The 24,427-nt window shown below is 41.6% G+C and overlaps 1 protein-coding gene across 5 annotated transcripts in view; it reads right to left on the bottom strand.

The window, feature by feature from the left end:
• SERHL2 (serine hydrolase like 2) overlaps nucleotides 1-24,427 on the bottom strand; it is an 801,854-nt gene that overhangs the window by 106,555 nt on the left and 670,872 nt on the right. For all 5 annotated transcript variants that reach the window (XR_016313777.1, XM_089684280.1, XM_089684279.1 and 2 more), the window contains one exon: nucleotides 10,526-10,602. Coding sequence is in view for 4 of the 5 variants with exons in the window: in XM_089684280.1 (XP_089540406.1) it covers nucleotides 10,526-10,602 (77 nt within the window). In the remaining variant the exon portion in view is untranslated. The remainder of the gene's footprint in view (nucleotides 1-10,525; nucleotides 10,603-24,427) is intronic.

The following is a 24,427-nucleotide window of genomic DNA, read 5'->3' as shown; positions in this document are numbered from 1 at the left end:
TGGCCCAGATCTGAGGGTCAGGGAGCATCCTAAAGTGAGGAAAAGAAAGATTACCCCATAAGGGGTGAAAGGGGGACCAACGATTAGGTTGCCTAAAATGCATCCTAGCAACAGTCCATACTCAATGCATGGCTCTAGTGGGGAGTGGAGGGGAAGGATAGGCCCTGGAACCCCTATAGACTAAATTACTTAACTGCATATAGGACCCCAATAAGACAGCTTCCAAGCAGACCGCTGCATTCACCCTTAATCCCATTAACCACCAACAAATGGTAACTAAGATGGCAGCCCAAAAATAGACTAAATAATTTGGAAGAACTAGTCCTCCACATCAGATCGGCAATTGCAGGGTTGATTTCAGTAAACGGGAAGCAGATCCCACCCACAGAAATGAGCCCATACAGCGGTCAACCTCTCTAAAGATGTTCCTAAACCAGATTGGACAGTTATGAAACATGTAATTGAATTTGAGAAGAAAGATCATTTTAAGAATGTTAATATGACCTAAAAGGTTCCAGGGCAAGTTAGTCCAAGAAGAGCATTTCTCTTTCAACTGCAACAACAAGGGGTAAAAGCTTCGTAAATCTTTTGTTACACATATAACCAGATATTTAAACTCCAACTCTCAAATTAGGGGACAGCAGATTCCTTCACCCGGGGGTCCAAAGGAAAAAGCACTGACTTGTTCCAGTTAATTCGGATACCAGAGAAGAGGCTAAATTCAATGAAGATTGCCAGGGCAGCCTGCAAGGAGGAGTTCACATCACCCAAATAAAGCAAGGCGTCATCAGCGTAAAGTGATATTTTCTCTTCCAAGATGCTGACCTGTCATCCCTCAATGAGCTAAGAGTCCCTCACCAAAATAGCCAATGGCTTTAGGGACAGGGCAAAAAGACTTGGGGAAAGGGACACCTCTGCCGGGTACTGCGACCCAGAGTAAATTATTTGGAAACCCTGTCATTAGCCCGAACACGTGCCTTGGGGGCACAGTAAAGCATTCCCAACCATTGAAGAAACCTAGGCTCAAAGCCAAAACTGAGCAGCACCTCCCAAAGAAAAAGCCACTTGACAAAGTTGAAGGCCTTTTCAGCATCTCAAGAGGCTACCATTCTCGTGCCAGCATTGTTTTGTACAGCCGAAATATTGAGAAAGACGATGGATATTAATGTCAGTACTCATCCCCAGCATAAATCCTGTCTGATCAACATGTATGAGGTCATCTATCACCTTAGAAAAACAAAGGGCCAAGAGTTTAGCATCTGAATTAATCAAGGAAATGGGCCTATACAAGGCACAATCCTCAGGATACTTACCAGGTTTAATCACTAGCACAATAAGGGCCTCAGACATAGATTCTGGCAAAGATGCTAGGGAGGTGAACTAGGCGATGAGAGAATTGGGACAGAAGCTTTTGGAGGGGACTGCAGGCTAGCAGCTTGCCTACTGACCACAGGCCCTGGCATCTGAGGGGGCTCTATTCTTTGGGAGGTGTGTGCTTGGGGGGACATTTAGAGTAGTGTATGGTGCATGCACCGTGGCGGTGCACATGCGCAGTAACTATTGGCCAAATCGGATGGCGTCACACACCGCTTGGCATAGGCACCGTGATTGGGGTGTACATATATGGTTGGACAGCAGAGAACAAATGAGGACACACTTCAAGGCAGTTTGAGAGATTGTATGGCAGTCCACCATTGTGGCGAGGATTCATACACAGCAACAACAGGTAACTATTATCCTTTGTTATGGACTTTTGTAGCGTATTTATATCTGGCATGCAACAACATTTGACACATCTCTCATGCGCTTTAGTGGATGGTCATAGGAAGTATTGCTTATATTTTGCAGAGCTTAGTGGCAAGATAAAAAGGTGGTTGTTACCTATATGGTCTTGTGGATGGATATAAGATTTTATGCAACTAGATGATTATATCAAGAAGATTATGCTTATGACCATTGTTAATTTCACACTGATTGGCCTATATAAGGTAACCTTATAATATAAGCGCCATAGCTATGTGTAAACACATCATTACTTTTATTGAGCCAATAATATCTCTGGGTCATTTTTGCAGGCCCTGTCTGTGGGACCATATGGCTGCCTAGTGGGCATTTGTTTGAGTTATAAGTATACATCTAGTCATCGGGGACACTAGTATCTGTAGCAATTAGGATAATACACAGTAAATTTATAGAATTTTATAGTGTATTGGGTTGCATGCTTCCTCTGTGTTGTCTTCCCTCAGTCTGCTGTATGCCCCCGCATCCACTTTGTGACTGGCCCTATAATTAGCCTATGGAGTCGTCTCTCGCCCCAAGAGTTTGTACGTTGTATTATTGATCTTTTTTATTTTAGTAAGTGTACACTTTTATATAATTCTTCTATATGACCTATAACAATATTATGAGAGGGATTATAATATGTGTATGTCACTGTGTGTACTTTTCTTCTCTATAGATGCTATACATCACCTCCTGAAAAAGCAATTTTAGTTACGAAACATGTAGAGCAGAGCAACTCTGTGGAAGAAGGAAGCCCTTCAGTTGGAGGACCCGGATACTAAGCTTGGGTTGCCTACAATAATTATATCATATTTGAGTTCCTCTACTGTATTTTCCTGGGGCTGATGGACCACTTTCTACAAAATGAGTATTTAGATTGTTTATGAATTGAATGATTTTATAACTATGTTAACCACATCCCCGCTGCGCTATAGCAGATATATTGCACAAAATCACGTAAATATATGTAATTTTGCATTGCCGGGTTGGGGGACCGAGCCCTACCTGTGCCGCCATTCGCGGCTGCGGCTGTCAATCACTGGGTCCCGGCCAGTGATTACCGAGGATCTCCGACGGGGAGGAGGGTTACTTTATATACTAAACAGTCCTGCTCCCTGTCAGCTCGGGCACACTGCTCTGGATGGCTGTGCACAGCACAGCCATCCAGAGCAGTGTGCTTACAGTGAAGCACCAACACACCGCCCCACAGTAAAACACGCCCTGCACAACACTTTGATTGCCCCTTTGATAGCTAACACTTTGATTGCCCCTCATGTTAACCCCTTCCTGTCCAGTGCCGTTAGTACAGTGTCAGTGCTTTTTTTTTAGCACTGATCACTGTATTGGAGTCACTGGGGATGTCAGTGACACCAAGTCAGTTCCCCCCAATGTCAGAATGCCCACCACAGTCCCGCTATAAGTCGCCGATCGCCGCTATTAGTAGAAAAAAAAAATTCCAGTATCTATACTGCCATTTGTAAATGCTATAACTTTCACATAAACCAATTAATTTACACATATTGGGATTTTTGTTTAGCAAAGACATGTAGCAAAATACATTTTGACCTAAATTTATGAAGAAATTTTATTTTTAAAATTTTGTTACTGGACATGTTTAACCACTTCAAGTCCGGACACTTTTACCTCCTTCCTGTCCAGGTCAATTTTCAGCTTTCAGTGCTATCACACTTTGAAAGACAATTGCGCGGTCATACAGCACTGTACCCATATGAATTTTTTAGCATTTTTTTGAGACAGATAAAACTTTATTTTAGTGGTATTTATTTATTCACCACTAAGATTTTTATTTTTTTTGCTAAATGGCAAAGTCCAAAAATTTTGAAAAAAGTTTTTTTTTATAAAATTTTGCAAATAAATCTTTCTTCATAAATCTTGGCCAACATTTATTCAGTTATCTTTTTAGTAAAAGAAAAATAACCCAAATTAGTTTATAACCAAAAATTATAATTTTTCTAAATTTTTTTTACATTTTTATTTTTTTTTTTATATTATTATTTATGGTTTTTGTTTTGTTTGTTTTTTTTAACATACTGTCACCCTAGCAGTACAGTGTCACCATAGTGACACTGTACTACTTGTGGGGGATGATAAAGATTTCATTTTTTTTTACACTGTTTGCTTTTACACCCATAAAGGCTGTAAAAGCAATCATTTCTCCTCTCTGGCTGCATTCTTGCAGCCATTGAGAAATACTGTGCGAGCTGTGATTGGTCCCAGCTTGTCACATGGTACAAGGCTGTTGTGAATAGTCTTGTGCCATGTGATCTCTGTGATCATTCACAAATTTCACATTTAGTAAGCAATGATTTGCTTACTACTATTTATGTGATCACTGATTGGCCAATAAGTGATCACATGATTGGAACCTCAGACAGAGGTCCCGTACAGCGATCGTTGTTCCAGAGGACACAGCGGGCACCAGATCACAGTGCTGTGTGCTCCCAGGGAGCACGCACAAGCAGGGAAGAGGGAAGGACGTTTATACACGGCCACCCACCCCTGCACTGCTCCTGTCCGGCCGTTTATATACATGGGCTGGACGGGAAATGGTTAATAGCAAAAAGCCAAAAACATTGTTTTTTTTCTCAAAATTGTCTTTTTTTTGAAGTTTGTTTTCTTTAAAGAAATGATTCCTTATCCACTTGACATCTACTAAAAGTATTTTTGGTTGCCCATTCTTCAGACTCATAGAATGATTTGACATTAGGACATGGATAAGTAAACAGCCTTCCTTATCTTGTTTGAAGTATAGATGATGGTGTATCTTTATCTTCTAATTGGTGTATCCATCTAATTGGGTAATTATCACATTTCACTATATACAGTATACAGGTGAAACTCAAAAAATTTGAATATCGTGCAAAAGTTCATTTATTTCAGTAATGCAACTTAAAAAGGTTAAACTAATATATGAGATAGACTCATTACATGCAAAGCAAGATAGTTCAAGCCGTGATTTGTCATAATTGTGATGATTATGGCTTACAGCTCATGAAAACCCCAAATCCACAATCTCAGAAAATTAGAATATTGTGAAAAGGTGCAATATTCTAGGCTCAGAGTGTCCCACTCTAATCAGCTAATTAAGCCATAACACCTGCAAAGGGTTCCTGAGCCTTTAAATGGTCTCTCAGTCTGGTTCAGTAGGAATCACAATCATGGGAAAGACTGCTGACCTGACAGTTGTGCAGAAAACCATCATTGACACCCTCCGTAAGGAGGAAAGCCTCAAAAGGTAATTGCAAAAGAAGTTGGATGTTCCCAAAGTGCTGTATCAAAGCACATTAATAGAAAGTTATGTGGAAGGGAAAAGTGTGGAAGAAAAAGGTGCACAAGCAGCAGGGGTGACCGCAGCCTGGAGGGGATTGTCAGGAAAAGGCCATTCAAAAGTATTGGGGACTTTCACAAGGAGTGGACTGAGGCTGGAGTCAGTGCATCAAGAGCTACCACACACAGACGGATCCTGGACATGGGCTTCAAATGTCGGATTCCTCTTGTCAAGCCGCTCCTTAACAACAAACAACGTCAGAAGCGTCTTACCTGGGCTAAAGAAAAACAGACCTGGTCTGTTGCTCAGTGGTCCAAAGTCCTCTTTTCTGATGAGAGCAACTTTTGCATCTCATTTGGAAACCAAGGACCCAGAGAATGGAGGAAGAATGGAGAGGCACACACTGCAACATGCTTGAAGTCCAGTGTGAAGTTTCCACAGTCTGTGTTGATTTAAGGAGCCATGTCATCTGCTGGTGTTGGTCCACTGTGCTTCATTAAGTCCAGGGTCAATGCAGCCGTCTACCAGGAGATTTTGGAGCACTTCATGCTTCCTTCCACAGACGAGCTTTATGGGGATGCTGAGTTCATTTTCCAGCAGAACTTGGCACCTGCCCACACTGCCAAAAGCACCAAAACCTGGTTCAATGACCGTGGGATTACTGTGCTTGATTGGCCAGCAAACTCGCCTGACCTGAACCCCATGGAGAATCTATGGGGCATTGCCAAGAGAAAGATGAGAGACATGAGACCGAACAATGCCGAACAGCTGAAGGCCGCTATTGAAGCATCCTTGTCTTCCATAACACCTCAGCAGTGCCACAGGCTGATAGCTTCCATGCCACGCCGCATTGAGGCAGTAATTGCTGAAAAAGGGGCCAAAACCAAGTACTGAGTACATATGCATGCGTATACTTTTCAGAGGTCCGATATTGTTCTATGTATAATCCTTTTTTTATTGATTGCATGTAATATTCTAATTTTCTGAGATTGTGGATTTGGGGTTTTCATGAGCTGTAAGCCATAATCATCACAATTATGACAAATCACGGCTTGAACTATCTTGCTTTGCATGTAATGAGTCTATCTCATATATCAGTTTCACTTTTTAAGCAGCATTACTGAAATAAAAGCAGTTTTGCACGATATTCTAATTTTTCGAATTTCACCTGTATATCCGATAGATATATGCTCTTGATTTTTTACATTGATTTTAGTATAGTATGATATATATTTTTTGTTTGTAGATTATGGATGACTATTGAGGTATCTTTTGCATTTATCTTACTATACAAGAACCTCGGGCCCCCCCAGTGGGAGAGAACAACACACACCTGTAGGATTCCAGAGAATCTATGGTTTTAATATAATGGGAAATGTAGGTTTCTTCATGCTGGTATGAACAAATGTTTCCAACTATAATGTGTTTATGATGCATATGTCTTTTAAAGATAATTCACATGTACTCCTCAATAGGATCTACCGAAACGTGTTGAGTCTACATGTTGATTGTATTGGACCTAAACAATTGCTTGGACTCTAAATTCAGTATGTTATTGCATGTTCCTTGTTTTGTTTGTTATTAAATGTTATAATAAAATGTATTGTTTTGATACACACAATGTTGTTTTTGTTATCTATACGTTCTTCAAAAAGTCCTTGGCTACTACCACTGTTGTTTGAACATTACTGAATGTTTCCTGCTGCTAGTACTCAAGATAAGGTTCAGACCTGACTGGAGGAAGGACATAATATGGTCCACTGAGTACTTCCTGGGATAAAATGCCTTTGCCTTGCATCAGGCAAAATAGGACTTCCAGGTAAAACAGTATACCTTCTAACAGGTATAATTCCTATCCATCAAATTGGTAGGGATGACAAAACCCCAGAGTTCTCTCAAAACCATCGCTTCCACAGCCATGCCGTTACAGCCAGCGACCGAAACGGTGGTACAGAAGATTCAGGCGGTTCAAAAGTTCCCATGGTACATCTTCAAAGCCCGAAAATGTTAGAGGACCTAGTTCTCCTGGGCCACGTTGATGTGCTGATAATCATTGGGACACAGTCCCTCTCAATCCTGTGAATCAGTCAAGGAAGAAACTTCTACACAAGACTAGATAGGCCAAAAGTAAAGGCAACTAATTGGTATTGCAGGTTGCCCACAACAAAATGCAGATATTGGTGTTACAGAAAAAAGAGGGCATACAGGTAAACACCCCTTGTGTTTGTGGAGGCTAGAAAATCCCCTAGAAGAAAGGAAGGCAATGACTGACCTTGCTTTCTCTATGAAAAACGACTAAACCTGCAGCAACAAGTTAAGAACATTTAAGTTCCAAATTGGACGAACTTCAGGACCGTAAAGAGGTTTAAGTAAAACCCCAAAAGTGTTCAGCTGCAGGAACCAGGGGGAAAACCATGGAAGATAAATGCTGTTAAACAGTGGCTAATAGATCCATCTGTCGAGACAGGGAACTGGACATGTTTAAAAGCATGATGTGGGGACAGGAGGGAGCAACGTGCAAATTTCCACCTTGTAGTCCTGAAAAATAATGCTCTGAACAAACAGCTCTGGTGCCCCATCACTGGGAAGAGCCCTTGGTACCAGTCTTGGACTTAGATCTGGAAGCCTGAAAGGCATGAAAGGAAGGAAAAAGAGGGCATGTTACCTTGAAAATCAGCTGGCCAATATTTGAGATTCCCACAAGGTGGACAAAAAAACCTATTCTGGAAATTTTAAAATCTCAGTAACCACACTAATAAGGGCTCCATGATCTGCAACAGAAAAGGGTCCAATGGTTTACCATCACACAAGTACAGTGGGGAAAATAATTATTTGATCCCCTGCAAATTTTGTAAGTTTGCCCACTTACAAAGAAATTAAGGGTCTATAATTTTCATCATAGGTGAATTTTAAATGATAGAGACGGAATATCAACCAAAAATCCAGAAAAACACGATACAAATTTTATTAATTGATTTGCAGTTCAGTGAGTAAAATAAGTATTTAATCCCCTACCAACCAACAATAATTCTGGCTCCCACAGTCTGGCTATGTGTTTATATGGTACACAGATTAGTCCTGTCAATTTCAGAAGGTGCTCCTAAAGACAACTCGTTATGTGTATAAAGTACACCTGTCCACAGAATCTTTTTCCCATTCAAACTTCACCACCATGGGCAAAGAGCTGTCAAAGGAGGTCAGGAACAAGACCATCAGCAAGAAGCTTGGTGAGGACACAACTATTGGAGCGATTATTCGCAAATAAAATAAATTTTAAAAAGACCTATCTATCGACCTTGGTCTGGAGCTCCATGCAAGAATTTGCTTCATGAGGTAAGGATGATAGTTACTTAGCTACATAGTTAGTCTGGCTGAAAAAAGATAAAAGTCCATCCAGTTCAACCTTAAAAAAATAAATAAATAGTTATAATCCTATACCCATAGTTGATCCAGAGGAAGGCAAAAAACCCAGCAAAGCATGATCCAATTTGCTCCTGCTGGGAAAAAAATTCCTTCCTGATCCCCCAAGAGGCAATCAGATATTCCCTGGATCAACTTTACCTATAAATGTTAGTATCCAGTTATATTCTGTGTATCTAGGAAATAATCCAGGCCTTTTTTAAAGCAATCCACTGAGCTGGTCAGAACCAACTCTTGAGGGAGTCTATTCCACATTTTCACAGCTCTTACTGTGAAGAAACCTTTCCGTATTTGGAGATTAAATTTCTTTTCCTCCAGACGTAAATAGTGCCCCCTTGTCCTCTGTGATGACCTCAGGGTGAATAGCTCTACACCAAGTTCGCTATATGAACCACTGATTATACATGTTGATCATATCCCCCCTTAATCTCCTCTTCTCGAAAATAAATTCAGTTCCTCTAATCTTTCCTCATAGCTGAGCTCCTCCATTCCTCTTTTCAGTTTTGTTGCCCTTCTCTGTACTTTCTCCAGTTCCCCAATGTTCTTTTTGTGAATTGGTGCCCAAAATTGAACTGCATATTCCAGATAAGGCATTACTAATGATTTGTACAGGGGTAAAATGATATCTCCTTCTCTGGAGTCTTTTAATACAAGATATGATTTTGCTTGCTTTTGAAACAGCAGCTTGGCATTGCATGCCATTATTAAGCTTGTGATCTACCAGAACTCCCAGATGCTTCTCGACCATTGATTCCCCTAATTGTACCCTCCCTAGTATGTATGATGCATGCATATATTTAGCCCCCAAGTGCCCGTCTGAAGTTTGCCAATGAACATCTAAATGATTCAGAGAAGGATTGGGAGAAAGTGCTGTGGTCAGATGAGACTAAATGTGAGCTCTTTGGTATTAATTCAACTCACCGTGTTAGGAGGAAGAAAAATGCTGACTATGAACCTAAAAACACCATCCCTACAGTCAAGCATGGAGGTGGAAACATTATGCTTTGGGGCTGTTTTTCTGCTAAAGGTACAGGTAGACTTTGCTGCATTAAGGGGCCAATAGACGGGGCCATGTATTGTAAAATCTTGGATGAGAACCATCTTCTCTCAGCCAGAACACTGAAGATGGGTCATGGATGAGTATTAAAATGACCCAAAACATACCATCAAGAAGAAGCACATTAAGTTCATGGATTGGACTAGCCAGCCTCCAGACCTTAATCCTATAAATAAATGTATGGAGGGAGCAGAAATTTCGAGTTGCCAACCAACAGCCAAGAAACCTTAAGGTTTTAGAGAAAATCTGTAAAGAAGAGAGGACCAAATTCCCTCCTGACATGTGTGCAAATCTGGTAACCAGCTAAAAGAAATGTTTTACCTCTGTGCTTGCCAACAAGGGTTTCTCCACCCTTAGGGTACGAAGTCATGTTTTGCTTGGGGATCAAATACTTATTTTACTCACTGAACTGTAACTCAATTTATGACATTTGTATGATGTGTTTGTCTAGATTTTTGGTTGATATTCTGTCTCTAACATTTAAAATACACTAATGATAATTAATTATAGACCCTTCATTTCTTTGTAAGTGGGCAAACTTACAAAATCTGCAGGGGATCAAAGAATTATTTTCCCCATTGTAATCAGTGAAATACGCTGTCAACAAAGCTGTGGGTTTTGTGGGAAACATTCCAAGCCAGATTTGGAATAAAAAAAAAACCCTTACCAATGTGAGACAAACTTCTTCATAAACTAACGGAGCGTTTACAGCAAAGAAAAGATGGCCATAAGTGCTCTGGAAGGCTCCAAGAAGGGTTATGAGGGGGACATAGATGCAGTCAGCTCAGATGAAGACCTGCCTGCATTAGGGAAAAAGTTAGGAACATTGCTACAGAACAAATTAAATCAACTAAATAGCTTTCTCCTGCACACAAATAAAACAGATCTCTATATATAAATGGTTCTGGATCCCATTTTGTTTAAATTACACATTACTATTAGCAGTATGTCTCCATGATAGATTTCCTAAGACTTACATGAGAATATGGACATTGGCCTGGATGGACTTCATGACCTGCAAACACTGTTCAAGTGACAGAGGGGCAGAATTGTTCTGAGGAAAGAGATAATAATGCAATTAATTGTGCAATGCTGCATTAAAATTGGCATTTTTGTTATACAAATACTGTAACCTTAAAGCGGATCTTCGCCCTCATTTTGCTGTTCCCTCCTTTGCACCCCTCCTCCCCCTATATAAACAGCATTTTTTTAAACAATATTTATTTTATATGCTTCATACAAATATACCTTGACATACAACTCTGTAAACCATTTTTTTTTACACAACAGTGGTGAGTACAGAAGTCAATACAACTTCTGTAATGGAAACAAAAGACAGTATCCAACTAGACATCAATGTCCCAACAAATCAGTACAACATATGCAGATTTCCAAGAAAGAAAAAACTTCTTTGAGCAATCCCCTAGGAACAGAAGCTTGGTTATGCAGGCCTGAACAATTACATCTCTATCAAAAAGACAATTGGGAAAGAGTGTCATATGGGCTAAGAAACATGTGGAGGAGCATGGGCTCCATTACATGACTGGGAAATATCAAGCTGTGGAGTGGGGCTATGAGAGGAGTTAGGCAATTGAAGTTTACCCTGCGTATTGGTAAGTTGAGCTTTGAGATACCAAACCGAATATCAAAAGGTTTCATATGGGTGGCCAGTTTGGCAGGAGAAGTGATGTGAAGATTTAAAATTCTGGGTAATGGTGTCCTGTTTCCCCAAATTAAATACGGCAGTTAGTGCCTGTATTACCATTTTAAGCTGTGGAGGATTTAGCTGTATCCATGCTTGCATGAGTGCTGTGCGAGCCACCAACAAACAAATATGAATCCACTGAGGAAGAGCATTTGGACTTGTTGACATCGCAGGATCTTGATAATTGAAGAGACAGATCATAGGGTCTTTGGTGAGAGTGCTTTTATACAGATGATTAATGTAATGGAGAACTCGGTTCCAGAAGTTGGAGACTTGGACACATTCTCAAAGGCGATGAAACAAAGTAGGTCAGGTGTGGTCACACCAAAGACACGTAGGGTGGGGAGTGACTGCTGGGTTCGCTGAAAAAGGATAGTAAGCCCTGTGGATGATTTTAAATTGAGTTTCCTGCCATGTTTCGCAGAGTACGAGTGAGATTTTCTGGTATCTCAACAATATTTTGTCCGGAGCATCATCAGTAGAAAGTATGGGAGTCCATGGCTTAAAAGGAGTAAGATGGTACTTTGCAGACTGGTGTGAGATTAGATGAGAGTAAATTGCTGAGATGGAATAATTATCCTGATGTAGCAGAGTTTCTATAAAGGTGCGCTGGAAGGGATATTGTTTTGGAGAATAGCACGTCTTGAGGAAGGTCACCAGCTGATGGTAGTGAAAGATATGAGATCCCGGTAGGGAGTATTTGGCAGCTAGTACTGAAAAAGGTTGGAAGGTACGTTTGGTATCATCAAAGATAGATATAACTTTAGTAAGTGAGACCATTGGTTGAATGCTGCATGTTCACTCGCTGGAGGGAACATACGGATTCCAAGAATAGGCAGATGGGAGGATATCCTTGGCGGTAGGTCAAGTAGTTTTTGCATTTCCCTCCAGGAGGTGGTTCAATTGGAGGAGTCAAGGTAAGGCCTTGAGGTTAGAATATATGGATGGCTGGAAGGTGTAGTGGAGAGACCAGGGCCTCTTCTAGGAAGTAGTTTGAATAGTGGGAATTGCCAGTAATCCAATCAAGACTCTGACAGGGGAGGCAGGACAAGTTGTAAAATCTAATATTCGGCAGGCCTGCACCCTCCTCACTCTTTGGGAGACTAAGCTTTTGTAATGCAATACGTGGTTTCTTATGCTGCCACAGAAAGATCTGTAGAGCCCTATGGATTTTTTGAACATCAGAATATTTTAATAGAAGTGTTTGCAAAGGATAGAGCAGTCTTGCGAAAGAAACCATTTTGTAATGATGACATCTCCCAAAGAGTGAAAGGAGAAGAGTCATCCAAACTTACAGTTCCTGTACAATCTTGTTGATTAAAGGAGGGTAATTTAGGTAATAGAGAGACAATGGTTTGCTGCCTGTGTGGATGCCCAAATACGTGATGGATTGAGTAGCTATACCGAATGGAGAGGAATGAATCCAAAGCTTTGCCATAGAAGCATTCAAAGGCAGTACTTCGCTGCTATCGAAATTGATTCTAAGGTCGCAAACAGGTCCTAGAGTTGTAGGAAGTCTTTAGGTGGACCCAAGGAAAATAGTAGTATATCATCCACAAAGAGAGCTGAGCAGAGAGTAAGGTCACCAATCATGACACCAGTAAATCCTGACTCCTAATTGAGCTGTCTGGACAAAGGTTCAAAGGCAATATTAAAGAGGAGGGGGGGGGGGGAAAGCGAGAAGCCCTGCCTAGTGCTTTTGGAAAAGGGAATGCTTGAGGAAATAAAGTTAGGTGTGACTAGTCTAGCCGTGGGCGAGGAGTACATGCATCGCAAAAAGTCCAAATAGAGCCCAAAAACCGATCCTCTTCATGAAGAGCCAAGCAAAGCTGATGTTATCAAAGGCTTTTTTGGTGTCTAAAGATGTAAGTGCTAGGTCCATCTGTGGGTTTGTTTTAGCATGTTCCAGGGTTAATAGTACTTTGCAGACGTTAAGCGTTGCCAAGCGACCTGGCATGAACCTGGATTGGGCCGAATGTAGTATTTCGGGAAGCAGTAGCGACAACCTGGATGCCACGATTTTGGAAAGTATTTTGGCGTCTACATTGATTAAAGAGATGGGTTGGTATGATTCTGGGAGCAGTGGTGTGACGAACTGTCCCTTTGTGATAACATTTTGCCCTTTCTGTTCCGGTTTAATCCCTTTGTTAAGTGGTCTTCCCGTTCTACCCTTTTTAAAGCTGTATATGTTTAGTAGCTATTATGTAGACAGGCATTCTACACTGTTTGTTTAGAGTAATGTGAACCTGTAGTCTTTCACTTCTCTAGATTTCATACTGTGCTGTTCTGTGTGCTGTAGAGTTTTGTTGTGGGCGGGGAAAACCAGGTGCCAGACTGTCTGGTGGGGGTGGGGATGAAGGGGGCAGGGATTACTGCCAGCATGTGCTATATAAACTGAGCTGTGTTCAATAAAGCATTCATTCATTCACCCTACACGAAGTTCTGACTTGTGGTTTGGGATATCGGGGAAGGATTCTCTTTGAGCTCTGATATCCGCCTTGGCAGAGTGCTGGAAGACTTGCCGGAAAAGGGGACCATTGGCTGAGGCGCATCGCTCTGCACGAGGATGCCTAGGCAGAATGGTTCTGCCACAAGTGGATCTTTCCCTTTCTTAGCTATGAGCTTAATGTGTACTTGGGAGCCAGTCGGAAGATATGGACCATCTTCCCACATTGCCTTATAGATATGATAGAGAGTTTCTGGGATGAATTCTGAAGTTCAATTTTAGAATTCCGCACTAAGACCGTCGGGTCCAGGAGCTTTAACCGAGGTTTGATAATGGCAAAAATGTTGTCTCATGTAATGGGAGCATTTAAGGTGGTTAGCTGAGATCCAGAAAGCTTAGGAAGATTAATAGAGGTTAGAAAGTCCTTGGCAGCTCTAGAATCAATCGGGTCCTCTGAATACAAGGAAATATAATAGGATATAAGATGGTCATTAACCTCCCTAGCGGTCTGATTATGTCCATATTTCTGTGCTCAAAGCGGTACATTTTTTTGCATGGAAATATGTATTTTTTTTTATTGTAGGCCTGTAATTTTTAGGAATAACTCACTGAAATCTGTCTGAACAAGAGTCTAATATACATCCCGGGTAGGATAAAACTTGAAAAACAAAATCATAAATTATAATTTAATAAATAATCATAAAAAATAATATAATAAATTTAATTCAATAATATAATCAAACCAAAAACACTGAAATTTGAAATATAGAGCCAAGTTCACACATCACTGAGCAAAGTCGCAAAATCGTTTTCAGTGTCTGATGACGAATTTCCCCACGAATCATCACTCAATTCTGCAAGTCATTCTGATTTACTATCGCTGTATTCTAGTTGGTCTAAAACCGCTTTTGACCTAAAGGGACGCTTTTTGGACACCATGGACATTTCTCAGTTTCCAGGCAGAAAGAACAGTAAAAATGCAGGCAGGGCACAGGACAAAGCACTAGGGACAAAATGCTTGTGAAATGGTTTGATACAGTAATGTTTTACTATGTGATTTTAGTGAATGTCACTTTTTGTCATTTTCAAATTTCCCGCCAGTTCCGTCCCCAGTACGTCCCGAAGCTCGCAGGGGACGGAACACAGAAGACAGATGCCGGCATCTGCCGGATTACATTGCCGGGGACACTGCAGGAGGGACATCGCGGGAGCGCAGGACAAGGTACGAGATCGAGGGATCGCGGAGCAGCGCCGCATTGTATTCCCGAGTGTAGCTCGGGGTTACCACTTGTGGTACTGAAACTTTACCCCGAGCTACACTCGGGAATACCGCCAGGGAGGTTAATATCAGATGACAGCGTTATGACATTGCCCGCGGGTGACTGGAGCGCAGAGATATAAATGGTAGTACAAATGCCCGAACTAAGCCGTGCCAACAGCTTTCCCACCTTATTGCCATATCTATAAAATTTAAAGTGGAAAAGGCCAATTTGACTGCTTCCTGGTGTTCAGCCCAGTAATCAAAGGCTCGTTTGGCAGATTGCCAATTCTGCCTATTCTCGTGCGTGCAATTGAGGGAGAGCGCAATATGTGCCTCATGAAGAGATTTGCTCACCTGTTTGTATAGCAGTTGGGACCTTTTCTTAAATTGCGTGGTATAGGAGATTATGCGCCCTCTAAGGAACGCCTTTCTGGCTTCCCAGAATAGGTTAGGAGTGGTTAAAGGTGCTCCATTCGTGTCCGCAAATTCCTGCCATGCTGCCAGTAAATAAGATTTGAAGTCTTTGTTAATGGCTAAATAAGCGGGGGAAGCACCAGGGGCTCAGGGATTTTGGAGTTTTCAACCCAGATAGCTGTAATAGGATGGGACACTGGTCGAAAATGCCCATATCAGAAATAGTCGTTCTACATAGCATAGACAAAAGAGGCTGTGAGAAAAAGAGTCATGAGGGGATGAATAGAACGTGTATTCCCAATCTGTCAGGTGTTGGAGATGCTATACGACATGCAGATTAAGCATATCCATAGATTGTGCTAAAGCAGTAAAGGGGGGACACTGAAGCTGTTGTCTAGGATGTTGCGTGGGATGTTCTCCGTTTTGATTTTGATCAATATCATTGTGCATAACTACATTAAAGTCCCTGCCCAGGATTTCACAGGATTCCTGCATTATTTTTTTTTTTTAAATAAAGACCGTTCCAGGCATGTCACTTGCCTATGTGAATGACATGCACTATACTTACTGTGCCTCCTGGGATATGCATGTCACATATCCCAGGAGGCACAGTTTTCATTGACAAAGGACGAGGGGGGGGGTGTGCCTAGCAGCGCATCAACAGGAGGCTCACCGACTGAACCTAAAAGAGCTGGAAGCCTCCCTATTGTCAAATGGTGGCTGAGCGGGAGCACGGTTACTCTGGGTGGTTGTCATATGGGCCCTGATTTACTAAGACGTGAGTCTACTAGCAGACTCTGACCATTCAGGCAGACTCCATTAAATCAATCAAGACCTGTCAGTCTTCTGAGCGGCGTCTAGCAATCTCATTGACGAACGTCTATTTTTCTATTAGTAAATGTGGAATCGCATCTGGCACATTTTTAGGTGCAATACCGGATATGTTCGCTAGATGGCGCACAAGCGTGGGCTTTATAGCATTGGCGTTTTTGTGTTAGCAAAAGAGAATATTTAGAATGTAACAAATAGTACACCTATTTTAGAATTGTTATTTTTTTTTTTTTTTTGCTGTTTCTCCAAAATGATCAGGAAACTAATGCATTTACTAATGAATGTCATACATTCTATTTTCAAATATTAAACATTTTCACACTTATATCTGACAGAAACAATTGAGTACTGTCCGTGATACTTTTTTTATTTGCACTAACATACAATTTTGAGGACAAGCTTTCGGGGTATGTCCCCTTCTTCAAGGTCTAAAATCTATCTCAAATCCCAATATAATTACATATCTTAATTCTCTTTAATCACGTAACTATTCTATGTTAAAGACAAGTGCAGCGCTATAAATGCATGAAATCAATAATGAACGCATGTAAAAACCAAAAAGTGCAAAGAATTGCAATAATGATGAAAAAGGGTAAATGGTGCTAAAATAACACAGGGGTCACAGGGGTGGATGACCTTTCATGAGTTCATGCACTACTGTTCGTGGTTATATTTATCTTGTGTAATACCATTTTAGTAGTCTATATAATTTGACCAGCGCTCGCTTTATCATTTTTAAACAATGTAACTATTCTATATTGTATCTCAAACTGTGTCTCCCACAGTGGTTAGAGATCAGAACTTACAGCACTTGGGTCATGGGTTCTAATCCCAGTCATGGCTACATCCAAGTTTGCATGCTTTCCCTGTATGGATGTGATTCTGCCAACACTTAAAAGATATGCTGTTAGGTTCATTGGACCTTGTTACATGGCTGAGTTTCTGCCCTTAGATTATAAACTCCTTGACATTTATGAACGTTAAAAAAATGGAGATCAATTTTCTGGGTTGTGTCAGTGCCAGGAATATTGATCAATCAATTATGATTTTGCCTAATGACTAGAAAGTGGATTAATGTTACCTGCGCCCTTTTCTTCTGCCAATTAGGAAATATGCAAGTTTCATGCTGTGTATATTTCATTGTAACTTTTTTCTTTTCTTTTAAATCTGTCTCCTTATACAACTTGACCCCCTCCCCCACCCCATCATCACCTGTCCCATATGCAAATCTATGGATCACCGCCCCACTCTTTTTAAATATTTACTGATCAAGTGAATGTGTCTCATTTTCTATCAGCTACAGCTCAGATCTCACATTATTATACGATTGCTGATTGTATATCACCACTAGTCTGATTGAATTCACAATCCCTGGTCAGTCCCGTTCCCTTACCTCTAATAATCTTTAGGACCAGTTCACGCTACATGTGTTTCAGTTGCTTTTTCGACATCACAAACGCACAGAAAGAAGGTTATTTGGTTGTCAATGTCATAGTTCACATCAGCGCTTGCATTTTCAGTGCATTGCAGGTGCTGTAAACAAAGTTGACCACGCTGCATTGTTTCTGCACAGAACTGTACTGGAACACATTGAAACGTCCTTGAATGTACTAATACGCACATGTCCCTAATTAAATTGAATAAAAAGTAGAAAAAACTAACTGGAAGGGATACAAAAATGCAATGCAACGTGTCCAAAACGCATCCAAAATGTACTGGAACACACTAAAACATGCATGCCAAAAAAGCATGCAAAAACAGATCAGGAACACATCTAGACTGTTTCTATAGTGTGAACTGGCCCTTAAGACTTGTTCACACCATTGGTGGTGCAGAAACGCATGCAAGAACACACATTTTCCAGCACAGCAAAGAAATGCAATCCCCTTTGCAGATGTGCACGGTTAGGTGCAACACACTTTTAAAATAATATGCCTGCAGTATTTTTGCATGTTCCCACACATTAGGCAGGCCATTGAAATGAACGAGCTGAGGAAAAAAAAAAAAAGTAAAAAATGCCCCATTCACACAGGTCCTCTGGCCTGTACAGCATGAATGAGTGGGTTGTTTATGTGGCTAGAGCCTCCTGTTACACTATGGGGACACAGCAGCTGTATGAACACAGGTTTTAATCTGACAGGTGTGAAGGCGTGGGGAAGTGGCCCTGAATGCTCACTGTCTGTGTTCAGGGCTGTACACCTGCACATATATGCTTGTCAAAGTATGACCTGCAGCAATTCCATAGTGTAACATAGGTTGCCTGCAAACGGCGATAGCCACAAAAACAAACCACTGATTCCCACTCTACAGGCCACAGCACCCATGAGCCCCAAAACCTCAATTACACACACAGCTTTATTTATGAACAGCACAGTTTTATCATTTAGATTTCACAGGAATATGGTTGGGATTATGTCCATTAATAATGTTTTTAGTGTATTTTTACCATAAATATAATTTGGATATTTTCTCTGGCGGTGGGGGGCTGTCAGGTCTGCTGTACGGGGCCCCATGATATCTAACAGTGGCCCTGGGTGTATGCTTGTGTCTGTGCCACCTGTATAGTTAGGAAGAACCTTGAACCTCTGCTATGTACCTCAATGGATCTAGGAATTGGACATGTTTTCAACTGAAAATACAATTATTAGTAATGTTTCCCCAGTGAATGAGGATTAGCTCCTCGGTGGAGAACAGCGATCTCGCCATGTCCAGATGTGGTCTGGAATTCCACAAAAGAACAATTCACAAACTAAAAAAATAGACTTGCAAATTACCACTAAACTCTCCTAACTACACTCCCATCCACTCACACTTCCGGGTGTGTGCAAACATCCTACCGCAAACGTCATGACGTATTTCCGGTATGACAGCTGCTCTAGCGCCTCCTCCAACAGCCATCTTGGCGTTTATTTGTGCACCATAGCAATTTTACATGCGGCTCCATTGTGTATATGACATTCGCAAATATATGTTTGCAGTTCTATTGTAGATTTGGCATTGGTGAATGTATGCTTGCAGCTATACTGTGTGTATATGACATTGGCGAATATATATTTGCCAGTAAAGGCCCAAAGTCAACATAAATTGGGGGCCCAATTTATTACTGTAAAGAGGATTGTAGAAAAAGAAAAGCTAGCTGCACATTGAACATGACCTATTCATTGGTACATAACATGGTCTTGTTGTGCAATAGGGGGCTTTTGGTTTGTTATTTTGGACATATTTGCACATGTGTGCTCTAACAAGGAAGATTTGGGCATATCATATAGCTAGCAAAAATAAGTGTTAGGGCTGCTAGTACATTTCAGATACTTATATAGCGCTGTTAATTTACGCAGCGCTTTACATATAGATGTGGTAAACTCACATTAGTCCCTAACCCTCAAGGGGCGTACTAAGAGCCCTAACTTACATTCATACATATACTAGGGCAAATTTTGACAGGATCCAATTAACCTACCAGCATGTCTTTAGAGTGTGGGAAGAAACTGGAGTACCCGGAGGAAACAGGCACAGAGAGAACAAGCAACCTCCAGGCAGGAGGTGCCATGGCTGGGATTTGAACCAATGATCCTAGTACTGCCAGGTGGAAGTGCTAACCATTTAGCCACTGTGCAACATACAACTAGAACATGAAATAATCCCCCCCAAAAATACATAGTACAAATGTTTATTAATCAAATACACATTCCACATTTATTTGGACAGCAACAAAAAGCTACATTCAATATCTTGGTGTGAAAAAAAAAGAAAAAAAAAAGCAGGATTGATGTTGCTAAAATAGAACGGTCCTGCTCATAAGAGCTTACAATCTAAAAGATTATACTTCTAATGAACTGTGCTTTCACAGGTTACAGCAGAAAACAAATGGTTAATATGAATCACTTGGGCTTATTCACAGAAGCTGCAGATTGAAATATCAATATAAAAATACATACATGCCAAAATATAAACACCTCACCCTCCCCAAATCCCCCACACATACATTTCTCACCATGTTTGTCTGAAAACTGCATTTCATTCTAAATAAAGCAAACTTGGAAGAGCAGAGCAATGGACATGTGTTAGGATTACAATGCAAAGGTAATAAACACAATCATTGTACAATAACACACAAACACAACTTAGAAGGAAGAACATGCAAAACATTTACAGCCCACATCAAAACTCAGCATGAGTGTGGTCTGGGGCAATTCACCACAATACCTCTTCCTCCCCAAACCACCACAGACAAGGACTTGCAGAAATAATGTGCTTATACCAGGCAAAAATCAGCCACAACTGCATCTCTATATATAAGATAGGCCACACCCACCACTGTCATTCATTTGGTCAGAGAAAGTGTTTGTACCTGATGAATCCTCTTCCCACCTGCGTTAACCCTTGGTATACAGGCCCCACAAATCAGAGTCAGAAAGAAAGCCACAGTGAACTGTACCTGTGCAGCATACAACAGAACATTGAACAGGGATGTGAAAGGGAACCCTATTGGCAATATTTCTTGGCCCTATGGGCACAATTCAATCCAGATTATCGCATGAGTTAAGGCAGTCACATGACCACATCTCACATGCAATACTGAAAATATCAATTCACTTTTGCTAGTATGCGGCATTTTCCATAAATCGGAAAAACACTCAGGAAATCAAACATAAAAAGGCCTTACACCGCGGTCACATCAAAGCCGATTTAGAAATTGTGCGACGTACAGTGAAGATGCTGATTTCCTTACGATTTGCAAGACATCTGACACAGATATCTATGCAAATCGCCACAAAAGTAGTATATGTACTACTTTAGAAATCAGTGTCGGAAACACACCCATGTAACTGTTCTAATAGCAGACAATAGGGTGCGACTTGGCATACAATTTGCAAGTCGCATGCCATGAAAATCGCATGCCAAGTCGCATCCAGGGTGCACGATTTCAGGTGCGATTTGGGAATTGAAATTGTACCTGATATCCGATCTAATGAATGTGGATGTGAGTGTCTTAACGTTAGCGATTTGCTGCAGCACAATTTCAAAAGTAGTTCTCGTCGAACTTTTTCAGCATTTTGTAGCGATTTCACATATAGACTACAATAGAAATCGCAATGCAAAACACAATTGAAAACGCATTACCTCATTGGTAAATCTACAGAAAACACAGTGAAATTGCCAACAAAAAGCACAATTTTAAATCACATCTAGTGTGAACCAAGCAGGCAATTCAACAAAGGAAATAAATCTTTGAAGGCATGTGGTATCTGCATGCTCAGATAAGGGTCTGTTATGGATTTGGGGGGGGACTCCATGCCATTATTTTTTTTTTTTTAATCCATCTCTTTCGCTCACTCTTCTCATAGTTTGACAAACTTTCCCAAAGGATGTGGAGTGCAAACCAGCATTATCCAATCAATCAGTAGTCCAGGCCCTTATCTCATCCCATCCTTTGACATTCCCATAAGGTGCTACTTTAAAGGTGTTTGAACAGACAAGGCCTCATTCTAATTCACATTCTAGGGATCATTTAAACAGAAAGCAAATATGCTGCCACCAGCACATGTATGTTAGGGTAGTCACACAGAGATAATGCAAATTCATTGCTGTGGTTGGGATTCAAACCAACAACTCTAGCGTTGTGAGACAGTAGTGCTAACCACTAATCCACACAGTTGTTGAACACTAAACCTGCCTGTATTTCTGTGGTGTGAATCAATCTTAGGTCCCTGGGCAAGGTCCGTGTAACTAGCCAGATATCTCAAATGTGACACAAATGTTGTGCTATGTTGCCAATTCAGATGTATGTTGGTTCTATGTATCCCAATACAAAGGATTGCAATACTAATACAGGCGTACCTCGGTTTACCAACGCCTCGGTTAACATAATTTTTGGTTTATGAATGAAAATCCATTGAAAATAATGCCTCGGTTTACACAATTGTTAATTTTTTTTCGCAATACAAAGTGTATGTCGGCGCTGATTTTTAAATCCGCAGACGGGGGTGGAGCCTAGACATGGCGGTGTAGGAGAGCACGGAGCGGGTGCTCTCCGAGACATCTACACCGCTCCAGATGCCTGCAGAGGAGTGATCCGGGGACTTACCCACAAGTGACGGGTCCAGAACGGGTACGGCGGTCCTGGGAGTGGTGGGGAGAAGGTGTGCCATGACGGCGGGACCCGCTGGAGGAAGTCCGGACTGATGTACGGGGCTGCTGGGAGAGCAGGGAGACACGGTGTGGCCACGTGGGAAGCTGCAGAGGAGTACTGGGAAGGGGAAAAAGCCGGCCAGCGTCCGAAGTGAGAGTGAAGACGCCGGCTCGCTCCCCCCCACAGCACACGAGTGAAAATGTATTCCCTACGGATAACCTGCTCCCCTTGTGAGCTAAGTCTATACACAGGGGAGTAGGATCTGAAAAAGAAGACCCAGAGGAATCCCCCTGAAGAGAGCAATGGGAGGCTGAAGTTCACAGCTGGTGGTCCGTAGCTGTCTCATCAGAAGAAAAGCAAGCAGAGGGTGAGTGTGAGCAGCTCGGCCTAGCCAATATTGACCAAATAGTGACTGTAAGATTTTTGAAGGGGAGACTCCCTGGGGAGGATTGAATGAGTGAAAGAGGAACTAGCAGCCCTAGAAGGAGAATATAGTGGGAAAGTGGAAAATAAGTGTGAATTGAAATCTGGATCCCTGGCTTGTAGTTGTTAACTCATTGTGGTTCCTGTATTTAAGTGAATAAGACACACAGAAGAGATGAAGAATAAAAACGTTAAAAGTAGTGGGCTAAAGGGGTCCCAAGTAGGTACGATAAAAAAGTATACGTCTCAAGGAAATGTGACTCCGGAAAGATCTCAAGGTATGGGTGATAAAAGTGAGCTGGAAATGAGTCTGGAAGTTAGCCCTAGACTCTCCCTGGGAACAAAGCATAATAGCCAACAAGTATCAGAGAATGTGGAGAGGAAAGAACTGGAAAGTGAACTACAAGTACCAAATAAGAAAGATGGCAGACGTGTAAAAACTTAGAAAAAACAATAAAACAAGAACTGACAATTATACAGAGTGATCTGGGGCAGATGTTATTGCGGATGGAGGAGACAGAGGAAAGAATTAAAAACCACGCCCAATTTATCTCCGGTTTAGAAAAAAGGACAAAAGATATTAGGAAAGAGCAAAAAAGACTGCTTTATAGGATGGAAGTACAGGAAAACAGGGAGGAAAACAGGGAGGAAAACATCATCCGAGTGACCCCACCCTATGTCACATGCTTGCTGTTCCCAGCTGGCCCCGCCCCTTACCTATATAAGAACTGTCAGACTGTCTCCTGCATTCAGCTAGTTAGCCTCAGTGGAGAGACAGGGTGACAGTTCTTAAATAGGTAAGGGGCGGGGATGATGTCCCCAGCTGGCCCCACCCCTAACCTATTTAAGAAGTGTCAGCTAGCCTTTTTTTCACAAGGCTGGAAGCCTCCAACGGGAGCGGAACTTTTTTTCTTTTTTCGGGTCACCGCCGCCGTGATTGACGTTGGATCTACTTCGGGGGACATTGTTTTAATAAAGGACTTGTCAAAGACCCTGTACTGTGTTTTTTTACGCCACACTTTGTTTTTTTGTGAATGAGCCGCGGTACCATGTACCGTAGACTCATTCACGTAGGGGGGGGGGCGGGATCTGGGGGCCCCCTTGATAAAGGGGGCTTCCAGATTCTGATAAGCCCCTCGCCTGCAGACGCCTACAACCACCGGCCAGGGTTGTGGGGAGGAGGCCTTTGTCCTCATCGACATGGGGACAAGGTGCTTTGGGGGGGGAGCCCCCTGCCCCAAAGCACCCCCCCATGTTGAGGGCATGTGGCCTGGTATGGTTCAGGAGGGGGGGGGGCGCTCGCTCGTCCCTCCCCCCCTTTCCTGACCTGCCGGGCTGCATGCTCGGATAAGGGTCTGGTATGGATATTGAGGGGGTCCCCACGCTGTTTTTTTTTAAATTTTGGCGGGGAGTTCCCCCTTAATATCCATACCAGACCTGAAGGGCTTGGTATGGATGAGAAGGGGGACCCACGCTGTTTTTGTTTTTTCTTTTTTATTGCGGACCTTTATTTTTACATTCAGCTGTCAAAATAAATATTATCTAGACCTTCAAAATAAGTAAAATCATTACAGAAATAATTATAAAGGATAAGAAACAAAAATAGAATCACTAGAACTAAGGAAATCAAATTAGAATACATAAAGATATGCTTAGTGCTGTTTGT

This window comes from Staurois parvus, unplaced genomic scaffold (genome assembly GCF_062004578.1).
Source record: "Staurois parvus isolate SC_StPar_1 unplaced genomic scaffold, SC_StPar_1.0 ptg000341l, whole genome shotgun sequence".
Taxonomy (NCBI): Eukaryota; Metazoa; Chordata; class Amphibia; order Anura; family Ranidae; genus Staurois; species Staurois parvus.
The sequence above is the reverse complement of the archived record's forward strand: the minus strand, read 5'-3'. Positions and strand labels throughout refer to the sequence as shown.